We start from the raw sequence: 19,005 nt of genomic DNA on the forward strand, positions 1-19,005 counted from the left end.
ACGGTGGCTCACGCCTGTAATCCCAGCACTTTGGGGGACCGAGGTGGGTGGATCACCTGAGGTCAGGAGTTCGAGACCAGCCTGGCCAACATGGTGAAACCACATCCCTATTAAAAATACAAAAAAATTAGCCAGGAATGGTGGCACGTGCCTGTAATCCTAGCTACTCAGGAGGCTGAGGCAGGAGAATTGCTTGAACCCAGGAAGCAGAGGTTGCAGTGAACTGACATTGTGCCACTGCACTCCAGCCTAGGCAACAAGAGCAAAAACTCTGTCCCCCCCCCAAAAAAAAATCAATGCATATAAAATATCACATTAACAGATGAAACAAAAAAAAAAACCACATGATCATCTCAATGCAGAAAAGTATTTGACAGAATTTAGCACCCTTTTATGGAAAATAACTAGAAATAGAAGGAAACCACTATATAATAAGGCTATATGCGAAAATCTCACAGCTAACATACTCTATGGTGAAAAACTAAAGGCTCCAACATCAACAATAAGGCAGTAATGCCCACTTTTGCCACTTATAGCCAACAGAGTATTGGAAGTGTTAGCCAGAGAAAATAAGCAAGAAAAAGAAACAAATGCCATCTGAATGGGAAAAATGAAGTTATCTCAGTGTCAGGTGGTATGATCTTAAATGTGGAAGACCCTAAAGACTAAACACACACAAACCTATTAGAACTAATATATGAAGTCAACACACAGAAATCAGTTGCATATCTATGCACTAACAGTGAACAATCCTAACAGAAAATGAGGAAAACAGTTTCATTTAAAATAGCATCAAAAAGAATAAAATGCTTAGGAATTAACCAAGGAGATGAAAGACATACACTGAAAACTACAAAATACTGCTGTAAGAAAGAAGATGTAAATAAATGGAAAGACATCACATGTTTGTAGACTGGAAAACTTTTTTTTTTTTTTTTTTTGAGATGGAGTTTGGTCTTTTGCCCAGGCTGGAGTGCAGTGGCACGATCTTGGCTCACTGCAACCTCCATCCCCCAGGTTCAAGCAATTATCCTGCCTCAGCCTCCCGAGTAGCTGGGATTATAGGCGCTGCCACCACACCTGGCTAATTTTTGTATTTTTAGTAGAAACGGGGTTTCACCACGTTGGCCAGGCTGGTCTTGAACTCCTGACCTCAGGTGATCCACCTGCCTTGGCCTCCCAAAGTGCTGGGGTTACAGGTGTGAGCCACTGCGCCCAGCTGTTAAAATGTTAAAATAATAATACTAGTCAAACCAATCTACAGAGTCAATGTACTCCCTATAAAAATAACAATTTTTTTTAAAGAAATAGAAAAATTCATCTTAAACTTGATACGGAATCTCAGCTGACACTGAATACCTAAAACAATCATGAAAAAGAACGAAGTTGGAGGATTTACAGTTCCTGATTTCAGAATTTACTACAGAGCAACAGTAACCCAAACTGTGGTACTGCCATAAAAACAGACTTATAGACTGACAGAACAGAATAGAGAGCCCAGAAATAAACCCTTGCATATATGGTCAAATGATTTTTGACAAGAGTGCCAAGACCATTCAATATGAAAAAGACTATACTCTACAAACACTGTTGGGCAAACTGTATATTTATATGCTAAAGAATGAAGTTGAACCCTTACCTAACAGCATATATGCAAATTAACTGAAAATGGATCGAATACCTAAACATAAATGTGAAAACTATAAAAGTTGTAGATGAAAACATAGGCAAACATCTTTATAACATTGGATTTGGTGGTGATTTCTTGGAAATGATACCAAAACATAGGCAATAAAAGAAAAGAATAGCGAACTTGGACTTCATCAAAATTTAAAACTTTCATTCATCAAAGGAAGGGAATATATTTGCAAGTCACATATCTGATAAGGGATTAATATTTAGAATATATAAACTCCTACAGCTTAACAACAATAAAAGAACACTCCAGCTTAAAAATGGACAAAGGATTTGAATAGTCATTTCTGCAAAGATACACATGTGGCTAATAAGCACCTGAAAAGATGTTCACTATCACTCACATTAAGAAAATACAAATGAAGACCACAATGAGATACCACCTTATACCCATTTGTATGGCTATTACTTTAAAAAAAAAAAAAAAAAAACCCAAAACTAGAAGGCAGTAAGTGTTGCCAAGGATGTGGAGAAAATAGAACCCTTGTGCGTTGCTGATGGGAATGCAAAATGGTGCAGCTGCTGTGGAAAACAGTATGGTGGTTCCTATAGAATTGCTGTTTGATCCAGTAATTCCACTTTTGAGTGTATGCCCAAAAGAACTGAAGGGACTCCAACAAATATTTATACAACCATGTGCATGGAAGAATAGCCAGAAGCTAGAAACAAACCAAATGTCTATTAACAGATACATAAACAAAATGTAGTATATACACACAATGGAGTATTATTTAGCCTTAACAAGGAAGTAAATTCTGAGTGCATGCTTCTACATGGCTAAATCTTGAAGACATGCTAAGTGAAATAAGTCAGACACAAAAGGACATATATGATTCCACTTATTGTAGCCACATAGAATAACCACATATATAATGGAGACAGAAAGCAAAATGGTCACTGCCAGGATCTAGGGGGAGGAAAGAATGGGAAGTTATTGTTTAATAGTTGGTGTTTCAGTGTGAGGTGATGAAAAAGTTCTGGATTCTACCAGTAGGTGGCTTTTATTCCTCCTAGGGAGCCCTCCCTGCCTACATTTTGGCTTTGTCTTCCTTTGCTCATAATGTCCTTGTCCCTGCTCCCCACATGCCTCATCTGTAGTTCCTAGCACTTTCTTCTTCCCTTGATTCCAACCCATTCTCTAAGACCAACTTGCCAGACCCTGTCTTAGAAAACCCTTTCTAATCTCTATTCCAGTTTGTCCTCCATTTGGAAATAGTGCTAAAAAAATTAAAAGAATAAAACTGGGCAGGGGCATGAGAATAGGGTGCAAAGATGAATTTTTGGACTGTGGCCAAGAAGCTCCATGGTGAGCACTCACAGTCTGTGTCTGGAAGTTTAATGAACTGTTCTCTACATTTCACAGGTAAGAAAACTGGGATACTAGTTGGTGACGGAGGTGGGTCTGAAACCCAGGCACCATGATTCCAGTACTTCACTGCTCTCTGCTTGTGACCATCAGGCCCGAGAAAGCCAAGCCATAGGATTTTGAGGAATTACTGAGTTAGAGTGGATTATTTGATCTTTTAAATTCCTTAAACTCAGAAAATCTGTTGTCCTTTATTATTGCTTACATTTTATATGTTGCTTGCTCTTCTGTCTGCCTAGATTTAAAGTTCCCAAAATGTAGGGACTCCACTTCGTGCACATATACCCTGTATGGCCCCCCAGGACCTTGACTGTATGGGTTCACAAATGCCACTGGCTGGATAGAGACAGGGATTTAAAAGTCTTGGAACACATGGCACCAGGGTCACTGTCAAAGGCAGGGATCTTGATATCTCACCTGCCTCCCCCAGGGCAGCCTTCTGCCTGCCCCTCACCCAGCCACGGGCAAGGCTGGCTTCTGAGTGAGCAGGGCTCGGTTTTGTGTTACAGGCACACATGGCATTCAGGGATGTGGCTGTGGATTTCACCCAGGATGAGTGGAGGCTGCTGAGCCCTGCTCAAAGGACTCTGTACAGAGAGGTGATGCTGGAGAACTACAGCAACCTGGTCTCACTGGGTAAGCCTGATATCTGTGAGGATTCCCATTCTTAAAGCAGCCATCTTGCTTTATTACTTGACCTTTGGGTTGGACTAAAAAGCAACGACATTTTATTCCTGTTTTCCCGTGGTGGGTCTGATTTTGCAGAGTCGAAAATGAGTAGATTTTGTTGTATGTGTACATATGTGTATTGTGTGTACTACTCTGCATTTCTAGCCCTTTTTTCTCAGAGTGGGGTTCTCATCCTATGTTAACTTGTTTTAAATGAGAGGGGGTGTTCATCTACCCGGCATGAAATAGAATCAGTGTACTCTCTTTTTTTTTTTTTTTTTTTTGAGACAGAGTCTTGCTCTGTCGCCCAGGCTGGAGTGCAGTGGCCGGATCTCAGCTCACTGCAAACTCCGCCTCCCGAGTTCACGCCATTCTCCGGCCTCAGCCTCCCGAGTAGCTGGGACTACAGGCGCCCGCCACCTCGCCCGGCTAGTTTTTTGTATTTTTTTAGTAGAGATGGGGTTTCACCGTGTTAGCCAGGATGGTCTCGATCTTCTGACCTCGTGATCCGCCCGTCTCGGCCTCCCAAAGTGCCGGGATTACAGGCTTGAGCCACCGCGCCCAGCCCAGTGTACTCTCATCGGAGTTCGCTGCCCACTCATCCCTTCCATTTCTGAGAGCCCCACGCACCCCTTCCAACTCAGGGCTTTGTACTACCTCTGAAGTTTCCTAGGCTGTTTGGCTCTGAATTCTTGAATGGGCTCTTGAGCCCATAACCTAGTTACCTTATTTTCTTTTCCTGTGAGCAGGAATTTCATTTTCTAAACCAGAACTCATCACCCAGCTGGAGCAAGGGAAAGAGACCTGGAGAGAGGAGAAAAACTGTTCACCGGCTACCTGTCCAGGTGAGTGGGAAAACACTGGGTGGATGAGACATGAGCTCAGCAGCTCAGAGGACTGGGGGAGAGGGGGCGTTGCTCAGGTGCTGGGGAGGAAAGCTGTTCCCCTGACCTCCCGGGCTGCTGTTTAGATTGCCTGACACGGCCTCCCTTCCAGATCTCCATCTTCATCCGAGTATGGATGGGGCTTTCCTGGTGTCTCTTGTCTCCTTCCTCCGCTAGGAAGCTGTTTTTCCTCCCACTGGGTTTCTCCTCTCTGGCTCACTCAGTTCTCTTTCATAGTCATGGGCTTCTTTCTCTTGTTACTGTTTTTAAAAAAGATCATCAAGAATATGGAAACAACTGTGACCTAAAGAAAGAAGGCAAACCCAGTGGAAGGAAGAAATGTAAAAAGCCAATAGAGAAATTGAAATGGAATTCTAAAAAGACTGTGAGCTATTCGAGAATGGCTTTTACATTTTATAATGTTATATAAATATCTATATAACATCCTTAATTTTGCCACTTAACCATCAAAGCCTGAACTATTTACTATCTTTAAGAAAAAGTTTGCTGGCTCGTGCTCTAAGGGAGTATAAGACATAGCCTTAACTTTTTATATTCTCTTAATACTTAATCTAGGTAAAATATAAAATGTAAGAGCATTGCAATTGCACAATTCCAATCACCCCCTCCTCCCAACATGCTTTGTGCTATAGTTGTCTTTTGTATTATACACTCTGTATTACAATGTTAAAATGTTTGTTTTAAATACTCACATGGATTTGTTTTCTACCATGTATTTTTTTAATTAAGAGAAAAAATAGTCTTTAACTCATCCAGGTAATTTATCATTTTCTATTTTTTTTTGTTTGAAAATCTGAGTTTACCTTTCGTATTATTTCTCTTGAACCTTAAGGACTTCATTTGTCCTTAAGGACAAATGGTACAGGTGGCAATGTGTTCTCTATTGCTTCTGAAAGTGTCTTTATTTTGCCTTCGTTCTTGAAGTGTATCTTCACTAGATGTAGAATTCTACATTGGTTATTTTTTCAGCACTTTAAAGATAACATTCCATTGTTCTGCCTGTCCCTGTTTCTGATGGAGAAGTCACCATGAACATAATTTACCTTTATTTCCTTGGCTACTTTTCGCCGGACTTTCGGTATTCAGCAGTTTCACAGTGATGTGACTGCCTTAAGTCCATTCTTCCTTTACATGTTTTTATCTTCCTGATTCTCTCTGTCCCCTTTTGGGACTATAGGCACATATATATTAGTCCTTTTTATATAATCTCACAGGTTATAGATCCTTTCTGTATTTTTAAATCTTTTTTTCTCTCTGTTCTTTAGACTGGATGATTTCTGTTGGTCTGTCTTCAAGTTTACTGTCTCATTTGTCATTTCCAATATGCTAAGCTCTGGCCAGTGAATCCTTCATTTCACTTTTTTGTCAGTTCTGCAATTTCCATTCACTTTTACTACACTTTTCTTTGTGGTGAGATTTCCTATCTGTTCACTAAATATAATCAAATTTTGCTGTATCTTCTTTAAATCAGACACTAAGTGGATACCTTATTAAGTGAAAAAGTTACAGGACTTTGTATATTACGCAGTTGAGTTTGTTGTTAAAGAGAAGTATATGAAAGAGTATATATCCATATGTTTATGTGAACATAGAACTCTGTTGTTACTTACCATTACTAGTGGTTACACTATTACTGGTGGTTACCTCTGTGGGGATAGAATTGGGGAGGGTTGGACAAGGAGCTGCTGAGAATTTTTCATCCTACTTTGCATTATTTTTAAATGACAGAGGCATAGATAACTTTAAGAAATTATATATGTGTTTTAATTTTTAAAATTCTTTTGACAATTTTATAAATGTTTGCACAGAAGTATATATTTTCTTTTTCTGGGTAAGAAATTTTCTCCTCTTGTTTTTGTTAAATTGATTAATTCTGTCTTCGAGGTGAGGGACTATAGCATACATAATATAAATTGTTGCTGTTTTTCAACTAGCTTGTATCCTTACTGTTCATCTGTTAGAAGGAATCCTAAAACTCTCCACAGTCCTTGTAATTTATATCAACTTCTCCATTTATTTCTAAGTTTTTGTGTTATATTTTACTTTATTGTTCTATTAGGTATATAAGGTTCAGGATATTTTTATCTTACTCATTAATGAAGTTTTTAATACTGAAATTCTCTTAGTTCCATGAGCTATTCTTTCCTTTAACTTCCTCTTTATTTCTTTTTAGTCTTAGCACCATACTTTCTTGTGCATACTTTTCTATTTTATTGTTCATTCTTTTATTTTAAAATGAAAACAATGTCATTTGGGTGTTTTGCTGTTAAGCAGCAGCATGTAGCTGGTGTTGCATTTGCTGTCAAACCAAGTGGTGTTAACTTTTAATAGGGACTTTGGCCTTTCATGTTTACTTAATAACTGATAAATTTCATGAGACTTGCTCAGGGGTTGACTGAGGCCATGAGTAGGTGTTTTACTGCAGCGCTAGGAAAGAAGGAAGGTCAGGGTAAAGGAAGTAAAACATCTGTATTAGTCGCCTTGGGCCACCATGACGAAATAACATGGACCAGGTGGCTTAAACAACAGAAATGCATTTAGTTATAGTTCTGGAAGCCAGCAGTTCAAGATCAAGTTGTCAGCAGGTTTGGTTGCTCTGAGGCCTCACTCCTGAACTTATAGATGGCTGCCTTCCCCCTGTGTCCTCACAGGGCCCTTTCTCTATGCTCACACATCTTGGTTGTCTCTTCCTCTTCTTAAAGGCCACTAGCCCCACTGGATTAGGGCCCACCCTTATGACCTCATTTAACCTCAATTACCTCTTTAAAGGCCCTGTCTCCAAATACAGTCACATTAGCAGTTACAGCTTCAACATAAGAATTTGGGGGGAACACAACTCAGCCCAAAACAGCATCCTTTTGAGAGCACCATAATGGTTTCATAGACTCTCCACTGAATCTATAGTTCCATAAAAGGTCAGTTGGATATATAAGTCCATTGGATCTCAGTTGTATGAAGGAGTAAAGTATGATGGTGTATAAGCTGAAAGGTCGTGGATTGGAGCCCCAAATAAGGTCAGGAACCAATGTGCCCATGATGCTTGAGCAAAGTGAGTCAGAAGATAGAAGAAAAGGCTGTGTCAGAGAAGGGAATGTGCACAGGAGAGAATGTGAAGATTGTGCAGTGTCTGTGAACAGCGTTCACAGTGCACGTGAGGTCAGTGTTGCTAAGAAGTTGGAGTCTTAGCCAGAGGCTCAGCCCTGTGGAGCACCCTGAGAGTGCTCACAGGTACTGGTTTGGAGAGGATGTGAGGCTGGTGGGTGATCAAATATTCAAGGCAATGTGTGAAACCAGGAGGCCTGTGGATGATCCTAAAAGAAGTATGGTAGGTACTGGTGTGGAAGCCACATTACAAAACAAGGACATTCATCCCACTCTGTAGTGCTGAGATATAAGAGGAAGAAGCTGTCTATCTACTTGAGGGAATCTTACAGAAATCTTCCTCTCAAGGGACAACAGAGATAGGTCTAGCCAAGGACATGGAGGGAATGTTGGACAGAGAAGGAGAGGATGTAGGGGCATTATCTGACTTGTGTGTTCATTCTAGAATTGGCAGGTGGAGGCTGGGAAAATGCTGTACACCCTGACCTTTGTACATTTACACAAATATGTGTTTTTCTCAACCTGAAAAGTATAGAATTACCGAAACATTTATATTAATAACAAGCAGCTTACCTATCATTGTCTTAAAGTGAAACCTATCTTTTTTGTGTCTTGTTTTTAATCCTTGTTTTAATTTAAAGAAAAACAGCAGCTCTCACAACGATGTTGAATACATTAAAAAAAATGCTGTACAATCCAAGGAGCAAGTCATTGTGGTTGCCCAGGAAGCTGTCTTGGAAACCCAAAATATATGTGTAATGGGAAGAAGACTGTTCTAGGTGTGAAATACATCTTAACAGTTTCATTATTCTATATTTGGGACTTGGATTTAAGACAGTCTATATCAGAATCCTCAAAATAGGCTAGTTACAAGAAAAGCATTGAATTTTCTTGGCTGTTTCATTGATCAGAATGCTAATTCAATAAATGTAACAGAATCATTTGCAACAACATGGATGAACCTGGAGGATGTTATGTTAAGTGAAATAAGCCAGTCACAGAAGACAAATACCACACAATCTTACTTATATGTGCAGTCTAAAAAGGTGGGACCCATAGAGGCAGAGAATGGAATGGTGGTTACAAGGGGGTGGGAGTGGTTGGGTAAGATGTTGGTCAGAGAATTTGCACATAGAAGGAGTAAGTTCAAGAGATCTATTATATAACATGATGACCACAGTTAATAACAATATATTGTGTTCTTGAAAATCACTAAGAGTAGATTTTAGGTGTTTTCACCACAAAAAATGATAGGTATGTGAGGTGATGCATATGTTAATTAGCTCAATTTAGCCATGTCACAATGTATATATATTTCAAACTGTACACAATGAATATATACATTTTTTATTTGTCAATTTAAAAATTAATTAGTTTTTTTAAAGTAACAGGAGTTACTATAATTACGAAGAATTATATACCCTCCTGAAGTGAATAATCTTTGTTATTTAGATTGACTAAGAAGCCTGGTAAGAGGTAACACAGAAGCATAAGAATGAGAATTAAAGCCAGGAGCTGTGGCTTGCATCTGTATTCCTAGCTACTCAGGAGGCTGAGGGAGACCAAGGCAGGAGGATCACTTGAGGCCAGGAGTTCAAGACTAGCCTGGGCAATGTAGCAAGACTCTGTCTCTAAAAAATTTTTTGTGATTAGCCAGGATGAGATGGTATGTGCTTGTAGTCCCAGCTACTCAGGAAGCTGAGGAGGGAGGATTGCTTGAGCCCAGGAGTTTGGGCTGCGTGATCTATGATTGTACTACTGCATTTCAGCCTGGGCCACAGAGTGAGATCCTATCTGTAAAAAATTTAAAAAATAAAGAATGAGAAACTGAAAATCTGGTGAAGTAAAAATAGAGCTTGTATTTCTAAGTTGAGTATACAGAAGACAAAAATTAGTTATTTTTCATATGGAGGACAGGAATACACCAAGTTATAATTCTTTTTTAGTTACCAGTATTATTGTCAAGTTTAAGCTTTTTTTTCTGTTTATTGGCAAGCTAAATAATTGTACATGTTTTTAAGCATATATAGTGTTGATAAACGGTATTTAAAGTTTTAAGTTTCAGTCTCAAATAATTAACATAAGGCTGATCTCATTACTTTAGGCAAAAATACAAGTAAAATTATTGCATGGGAACACTTTGTATAGTTTTGTTTTTGAATTTTTTAACAAAAATATTTATTCTTATAATGATTTCCTAACAGAGATCTTAGAAATTGAAAAACAACATAATCAGTCTTAAGTTAAAAATTGCCTGAAAAATATGCCATTTCTGGTATTTACTTTGAGTAAAGTAATTACAGATTCACATAATTTCTGGCACTGTCTGTAAATTACAAGATACTAGTTGGACACATATATCTACATTTGCCTAATCTTAAATATTTATGAATGCAATATACTGATTTTTAAAATCAGTGTAGGTGGAGTATCCCTTATCCAAAATGCTTAGGACCATAAGTGTTTCAGATTTTGGGGTTTTTTTTGTTTGTTTGGTGGGTTGGTTTGCATTTTGGAATATTACCAAATACATAATGAGATACCTTGGGTATAGGGCCCTAGTCTAAACAGGAATTTCATTTATGTTTTGTGTACACCTCATACACATGGCCTGAAGGTAATTATATTTTTCCTTTAAGGATGCTGAATAAACTGAGTTTTATGTGCCTGTGTTTTGACTGCAGCCTGTCATATGTGATCAGCTGTGGAATTTTCTACTTGTGGCTGCATGTTGGTGCTTAAAGATTTTCAAATGTTTGAATTTTGCAGATTAGGGATGCTGAACCTATATATTAGTCTTGGAAGTTTAGATTAGTTAAACTTTCTTTGAGAAAGCCTACATATCAGAACTAAGTTTTATATCACTAGAATATTATGCTAATGTTATATTTACACTGATAAAATAAGGGAAAAGACATTGCATCTGTCTAATTTACAGGCTTTATCTTATTTTGAAATATTGATTCCACCCTTTACAGTTACATACCAGCTAGTAAGGTCATTTACATACTGTAGTCTATAAGCCCTGAGTGCCTCACATTTCTTTCTTGTAGTGTGACCTAATAACCAAGGTACCTGGCTTAATTCACAGCTAAACTTTTTTCTTCAGAGCCAGAGCTTCAGCTGCAGCAAGAAAGATTTCCTGCAGAAACTGGCATATTTAAATCATTAGGAATTCAATTTTCAATTTTCAATTTTATTATTTATTTATTTATTTATTTATTTTTGAGACAGACTCTAGCTCTGTTGCCCAGGCGGGAATGCAGTGGCACAATCTCAGCTCACTGCAACCTCTGCCATGCAGGTTCAGACACCTGCCTCAGCCTCCTGGGTAGCTGGGATTACAGGCGTGCACCACCACACCCAGCTAGTTTTTATATTTTTAGTAGAGACAGGGTTTCACCATGTTGGCCAGGCTGGTCTCAAACTCCTGACCTCAAGTGATCCACTCGACTCAACCTCCCAAAGTGCTGGGATTACAGGCGTGAGCCACCACGCCTGGCCTGATTTTTTTTTAATTTTGTTATTCTCGAGTTTTTAAATTTTAAATTTGTGTCAGTACCCATTAGTCTTTACAAACCTATCAGTACAGGAGTACCTTAGATTTAAAATACTTTATAAACAAATTAATTAACCTGGTAATATTTTGTGTTAAAATTTCTTCTCAGACTAAATATTCCTAGTGTATACACAGAATGGCAGATTTGGTGACCAACTGAAAAAATTGACTAATGGAGAATTAAAGTTTTGTTTTTCTTCTGTCACTCCATATAAATATTAAAACCATGTTGAATTGAGATTTATCTGAAGGCGCTTCTGTAATTCTGAAATACATTTTGTGTAAATAAAAGCCTGCCACTACAAATAGGCACAGCAGTTAGGGCTGTAATAAGCCAACATACTAGAAGCCTTGGTTCTTATATGGGTGGGTGGGAGGTATTACCTGTGTCAAAATCATAGTCACTGTGCTTAACTCGGGACAGACACAGGAGTTCCTTTTACTGCTGAAAAACCTACTTACCCATGACTATGCCCTAATATGTATGAAGGTAAGCCAAGGAGATAAGAGGAGTTGCTTCCTTCTCCTATCATATTCAAGAGAAACAGAACAGCCAATAAATCAAATCTGACAACAGTCCAACTCAAGTTTCCATAATCTCAAGGAAGTTGCTGGCCAGAAATAGAAACACAAAATCAGTTATGAGTTGTGGAACCTCAGACAACCTAGATTAAACCAAAACACTTAGTGAGAACTCAGTGAAAGCAGCTAGGATTTACTGCTGAGAAAGGGACTTGAGGGACCACCGGGCACCTGTCCTGAGTACAAGGGCTGGAAGAGCAGGCTTTCTCTGCAGGAGCTCCTCAGCACTGGCGTGGGGAGAGGGTGGCATCAGGTTAGATTGTTGGTTCCCCCTTCTGTCATCAAAGCCTGAGGTAAAGGCCATCAGAGCTACTGAAAGGAGAAAAGGTGAGCGTATTTACTGGCCAGGCAATGAAACACAGAAGGGAAGACATTCACTTAGGCAGTTTGCTGAGTAGGAAGAGTCAGGAATTTTTAAGTATTAGGAAAAGGTGGTTCTGCTCATTGTAATTAGGATTGAAAAGTAGCATTTTGTGTAGCATGGAATAATTCTGGAATGTGGATGTGTACACAGTTTTAATAAGCTTGATTGTTCATTGGTCAAGAAAAAAGCATTTGGGTACATCCATTGAGATCTCTACCTGGTTACTCATATTGCCTGGTTCATTGATTGCCTTCAGCTGACTAGACCCTGTTGTGATAAAACAATATAATCAATGTTGACATCTCCTGCACAAGAGATACTATAAGTAGAAATTTCTTCTTTTACACTGATTTTTGGGGAACATTTTATTTACACTAATTATAGAAATGGGTTGGGGGTGCTAGGAGGGAGCATCCTTTAAGTCACTGGGGGCCCAGGCTCTGTGTTGTCTGTTGCTGAAAGCCTACTGCCTCCTAGAAATTCTGGCATAGAGTAATCTAACAAATCTTTTTTGAGTGGGGAGACAGCAGTTCGGGTGTGTCACATACTGTTTCACCAGCCTCTCATGCTCCTCCCTGTACCAAGGCTTCTCTGTTCACTCCAAGTAACTGCTTTCTCAATCCATCCCCCTGTCCTCATAGGGAAATAAGGAAGGACGTTTCCACGTGGGTCCTGGTGTTAGACATCTTTCCATCACAGAAAAAAGTACTTGTGGACGTGATTTATCTCATTGTGGGTGGTTGTGAGTTAGAAGATAATTCATTGTATTGAAGGTAAAGGGGAGCTGTTCCATACTGGCCCTATTTACACACCCCAAAATGCCAGGGATGCTTGTATAGTCTGATATGTAGAACAGGTCTTACCAGTGGGTTTTCTAGATTGTAATGGAAGACGTGAGAAGTAGTGGTAGGCTGGCGAGGAGGCCATGTAAAGGAAGTCCCAGTTGGATGGCACTTAAGGCATAAGTGTTTTGAAACCGAGGGGATGTGACTAAGCTGATTGCTCAGGCTGCCCACTGAGAACTCAGTTGTGACTCACACTTTTCTCTCTGCAGCAGATCCAGAGCCAGAACTCTACCTCGATCCTTTCTGCCCTCCTGGTTTCTCCAGTCAGAAATTCCCCATGCAGCATGTGCTGTGTAATCATCCCCCCTGGATCTTCACATGCTTGTGTGCAGAAGGTGACGTCCAGCCTGGGGATCCGGGCCCAGGGGACGAGCAGAAGCAGCCACAAGCCTCTGAGGGGAGACCCTGGAGTGATGAAGCAGAAGGTCCCGGGGGAGAAGGCGCCAGGCCTTTGTTTGGAAGAACAAAGAAAAGGACTCTGGGAGCGTTCTCCAGGCCACCCCAGAGGCAGCCAGTCACCTCTCGGAACAGCCTCAGAGGGGTGGAGTTAGAAGCCAGCCCAGCGCCGAGGGGGAACCCTGAGGAAACAGACAAATTGCTGAAGAGGATAGAAGTCTTAGGATTTGGAACAGTCAACTGTGGAGAGTGTGGACTGAGCTTCAGCAAGATGACAAACCTGCTCAGTCACCAGCGGATACACTCAGGGGAGAAGCCCTACGTGTGCGGGGTATGTGAGAAGGGCTTCAGCCTAAAGAAGAGCCTCGCCAGACACCAGAAGGCACACTCGGGGGAGAAGCCGATTGTGTGCAGCGAGTGTGGACGAGGCTTTAACAGGAAGTCAACGCTAATCATACATGAGCGGACACACTCCGGCGAGAAACCTTACATGTGCAGTGAGTGTGGGCGAGGCTTCAGCCAGAAGTCAAACCTTATCATACACCAGAGGACACACTCCGGGGAAAAGCCTTACGTGTGCCGGGAGTGCGGCAAAGGTTTCAGCCAGAAGTCGGCTGTCGTGAGACACCAGAGGACACACCTGGAGGAGAAGACCATCGTGTGCAGTGACTGCGGTCTGGGCTTCAGCGACAGGTCAAACCTCATCTCCCACCAGAGGACGCACTCTGGGGAGAAGCCCTACGCCTGCAAGGAGTGTGGGCGATGCTTCAGGCAGAGGACCACCCTTGTCAATCACCAGAGGACACACTCAAAGGAGAAGCCCTACGTGTGCGGGGTGTGTGGGCACAGCTTCAGCCAGAATTCAACCCTCATCTCTCACAGGCGGACGCACACCGGGGAGAAGCCGTATGTGTGTGGGGTGTGCGGGCGAGGCTTTAGTCTCAAGTCACACCTCAATAGACACCAGAACATACACTCAGGGGAGAAGCCCATTGTGTGCAAGGACTGTGGCCGGGGCTTCAGCCAGCAATCCAACCTCATCAGACACCAGAGGACGCACTCAGGGGAGAAGCCCATGGTGTGTGGGGAGTGTGGGCGAGGCTTCAGCCAGAAGTCAAACCTTGTTGCACACCAGAGGACGCACTCAGGGGAGAGGCCGTATGTGTGCCGGGAGTGCGGGCGAGGCTTTAGCCACCAGGCGGGTCTCATCAGGCACAAGCGGAAGCACTCGAGGGAGAAGCCCTACATGTGCAGGCAGTGTGGACTGGGCTTTGGCAATAAGTCAGCTCTCATCACACACAAGCGGGCTCACTTGGAAGAGAAGCCTTGTGTGTGCAGAGAGTGTGGCCAAGGCTTTCTCCAAAAGTCACACCTCACCTTACACCAAATGGCACATAAGGGAGAGAAGCCGTATGTGTGCAAGACGTGTGGGCAGGGCTTCAGCCTCAAGTCTCACCTCAGCAGACACAGGAAGACCAAGTCTGTGCACCACAGACTGCCACTGCATCCTGACCCTGAGCCGCGTGCAGGGCAACCTTCCGATTCCTTATACTCTCTCTGAAGGCAAAGATGGGGACAAGGACTAACAGTCAGAATGTTGACACTTTGATGAAATAGAGAAATGCATTCTGTAAGTGGTCAAAGGACGTTTAACTGTTTACTTTCCCCACACTAAGTCTTCTCCATGTTTTGTGGCCTTCGGTTGTAATAAACTTGGCTTCTTTATACATCTGTAACTGTGCCTGTGTCCTTCATTCACTCATCTATAACAGGGATAGGGAATGATACAGACATCTGAAACCCTTAAGTCCACTATTCCACAGGAATTCATTTCCTCGGAAAACAAGAGCCAAATCATTTGTAGATTTATTGGAAAGACTGGTCCTTTGTATGGGGAGAGAATCTAGGAACTATGTAAAGAGATTTCACAGGAGGGGAGGGGATCTTCCAGAAAATGTGACTTCCTCTAGTCCAGCTCCATCTGCAGCTACCCCCATCCCTTGGCTCTGACAGCCCCCTTTCCTGCTTCTCTCCTCCCAGCTTTCAAACATCTCTGTTGTTGCCTTTGCCCCTGACTACCTTTGTTACATTTCTCAGACTTTTTTAGTCCCTGGTCCTTCCATCGGGGGCCCTCTCACCAATACATTGTCCTCAGCACTCCAGTCCCAAGGCCTGATCTTGCAGCTGTGACCAAGCAGAGCCTTGGATCTCAGTTACACCCATATCAGACCACCAAGAAAATGGATAATCTCCAACCACCCCCAGCTATACCACCTCATCAGCACCTCCGTAACTACAGTCAGGCAGTGCATAATGTTGGTCTGCGATGGACTGCATATACAATGGTGGGCTGGTAAGATTATAATGGAGCTGAAAAATTCCTGTCACCTAGTGGCATTGTAGACTTCCCAATGGGACAAGATACAGAGGTGGGTAAGACAGTGCTATGGATCCTGACCCTGTATAGACCTAGGCTAATGTGTGTGCTTGTGTCTTACAGTTTTTAACAACAAAAAAAAAAAAATTAAAATTTTTAAAATAGAAAAAAGCGTATAGGATAAGGATAAAATGAAAAATATGTTTGTACAGCTGTACAATGTTTTTGTTTCAAGCTAAGTTACAAAAAGTAAAAAATTGAAACACTTTTAAAGTTAAAAGTTACAGTAGGCTAAGGCTAATTTATTATTGAAGTAAGAAAAGTTTAAAAATAAATTGAGTGTAGCCTAAGGGTACAGTATGTACGTCTGTAGTAGTGTATAGTAATGTCCCAGGCCTTCATATTCACTCACCACTCACTGACTCACCTAGAGCAACTTCCAGTTCTGCAACTTGCCTTTTATGGTCAATGTCCTATACAGATGTACCTTTTTTCTGTCATTTATGCTGTATTTTACCTTATTTTTTCTATGTTTAGATGCACAAAGTCACCCAGAGCAACTTCCAGTTCTGCAATTTACCATTTATGGTAAGTGTCCTGTACAGGTGTACCATATTTTTGTCTTTTATGCTGTATTTTACCATACTTTTTCTATGTTTAGATGCACAAATAACTTACCATTGTGTTACAGTTGCCCACAGTACTCAGTGCCTACAGTACTCAGTGTAACCTGCTGCACAGGTTTGTAGCCTAGAAGCAACAGACTATGCCATGTAGCCCAGGTGTATAGTAGGTTATGCCATCTAAATTTGTGTATGTACACTCTACAGTGTTTGCAAAATGACTAAATCACCTAATGATTTCTCAGAACATATTCTTGTTAAGCAACACTTGACTATATATGACAATCTTTAACCATGTGTCTTCCTCAGCCCTCCAGTAACAGGGATTAAACCCTTGAAGCCACATTCCTCAATCAGTCCTGTAATACCAGTGTTTAGAACTTTGAATCATGCTCCTCTATCCCGGGACCCAGTCCCCATGTCAGTCATCAGGTAACTGGTCTAAGGTCTTTCAGCCACATAGTCTCAATAGTTATCCTATCTCAGGGCTTAAGGTGTTTAACCCTATGTAAATATTATTAACCATACCTCCTCCAGTGTGTGGTTTTGCGCAAAATAAGTGTCCTTCAAGGTAAAGATCATCTCAAGGGTACAACTGTAAGACCCCTTTTTAAGACTTCAGAAATATTTAAGTGTGTGGCTTCTAGACTGTACACAAAATGGTGCTAAATTTTAAGGGAATCATCCCATAGCACCTTGACACTCAACCCAAATGAGGGGCTTGTCTCAAAGAGCTTTGTGGATATGGGTTTTGTCTAATGGAATGAGCTTCAATAAGAGGCATAGGAAACCCATGACATTTGTAACAGAAACACCAGCTTGCTCTGAAAAGGACACAAAAGCCCCTACCTCTTTCTATGGGCAGGAAGGCAGGGTGAGAAACCTACTAAGCTGCAAGCACAGGCCAGTTCTCATGGAAAAGGAGGAATAACTTGGACTGCAGACGTCATGGAGAATCACTCTCAGGGGCAGTACTGTGCTACAAAGGTAACTGGTGGCACGTGCCAGCTGAACTGCTGCATTTCTATGAAGCAGTACCTGCTGTTTCCCCATTTTTTGATAGAAGCACTTTTTCAGGGATAGTTATCCCTGAATCTACACTGGGTGTTAGATATGCTTCTTTGGTTCCCAGGTCTTCAGATAAAGCATCATCTACACCTTGACCTGATTCAAAGAATGAGATCCCGATCTTTGAGCCAATGCCATAGTGGGATAAGACTTTGGGGGCATCTTAGGAGGGATGAGTATATACTTCACATGGAATGGATGTGTGAAAATTGTCTCCAAGATGGACATAATCAATTCCTTCCCTCCCTATATCTATATTATGAGATGGGGTGAAGAGGGGTGTCCTGTTACCTTCCCCATGTATCTGGGCTGGTCTTAATGACTTGCTTCATCAAGAGGGTGTAGCAGAAATGATATTATGGGACTTCTGAGACTAGTTCATAAGAAGCCTTACAGCTTCTACACTTTGAACCCTGCTGCCATGCTGTGAAAACTTCTAGTCACATGGAGAGGACTTATGGAGGTACTCTGGTAATCAGCCATAGCTGAGCTAGCCAACAGTGAGCCTCAACTCCAGTCACATGGGAGAGCTATTTTGGAGGCCTGTCCTGTCAGACCTTTCAGATGACTGAAACCCTAGGTGACATCTGCAACCAAGTGAGGGACCTCAGGTGAGAACCATTCAGCTGAGCTCAGTCAACCTATAGAACTGAGGCATGATGATAGTAGTTGTTTTAAGCCTCAAATTTTAGGATTGTCTGTTATACAGCAATGGATCATTGGAACACATTTATAACCTAGGACTGACTTTCTGATTCAAAATCTCGAAGTCATAATGAAAAAGGTCAAATTTGTCTATACAAAAATAAATTCTGCAAGGCAATTCACACTTACGGCCAAAACAAAAGACAAACTTGATGGAGATGCTGTCTTTCCTATCTGCATAATACCATTAGAAATGAAATTTTAAAAATCAAAAACACAATAAAAGATACTAAAAAACACAAGGACAGATAACAGCATAGGAAGAGAAGTCTTCTTTCATTTGAAGACATCCTTGACATCAGTCAAGATACAAATGAAAACCACACAGAGATATTTGCACCTGCCAGATTAGCAAAGACTACAAAATTCGAACATAGTATTGTAGACGGTGGAAACAGGCACACTTATACATCAGTCTTGGGAATATAAATTGCCACAAGGCTTCTGGTGGACAACTTGGTAATATCTCTCAAAATTTAAAATTCATATTGCCTTTGAGCCCGAAATCTCACTTAATGAATTTATCCAATAACTGTGTATGTTTATGTGCAAAATGATTTAGATAAGTTATTCAGTGCAGTCATGAGTAATTTCAAATTTTAGCGAAGAAAAACATGTTCAGTAGGACTGATTAAATAAAAATCATGCACAAATAGAACAATATGCTGTCATAACAAAGAATGAGAAACATCACTATGTACTTATATGATAGAATCACCGGCTGGGCGCGGTGGCTCAACCCTGTAATC

At 41.0% G+C, this 19,005-nt stretch overlaps 1 protein-coding gene across 24 annotated transcripts in view; it reads left to right on the plus strand.

The window, feature by feature from the left end:
- Positions 1-15,219, plus strand: part of ZNF133 (zinc finger protein 133) — a 29,496-nt gene extending 14,277 nt beyond the window's left edge. For 4 of the 24 annotated variants that reach the window (XM_025400471.1, XM_025400476.1, XM_025400469.1 and 1 more), the window contains 3 exons: positions 3,571-3,697; positions 4,480-4,575; positions 13,297-15,219. In XM_025400471.1, coding sequence (XP_025256256.1) covers positions 3,577-3,697; positions 4,480-4,575; positions 13,297-15,044 — 1,965 coding nt within the window. In that variant the 5' untranslated portion in view covers positions 3,571-3,576 and the 3' untranslated portion in view covers positions 15,045-15,219. Of the gene's footprint in view, positions 1-2,889; positions 3,059-3,550; positions 3,698-4,479; positions 4,576-4,889; positions 5,000-8,378; positions 8,517-13,296 lie in introns of those variants that run through there. The other 20 variants (XM_025400478.1, XM_025400477.1, XM_025400480.1 and 17 more) reach the window with 13 other exon arrangements.
- Positions 15,220-19,005: the final 3,786 nt, after the last annotated feature.

This window comes from Theropithecus gelada, chromosome 10 (genome assembly GCF_003255815.1).
Source record: "Theropithecus gelada isolate Dixy chromosome 10, Tgel_1.0, whole genome shotgun sequence".
NCBI classification, from domain to species: domain Eukaryota; kingdom Metazoa; phylum Chordata; class Mammalia; order Primates; family Cercopithecidae; genus Theropithecus; species Theropithecus gelada.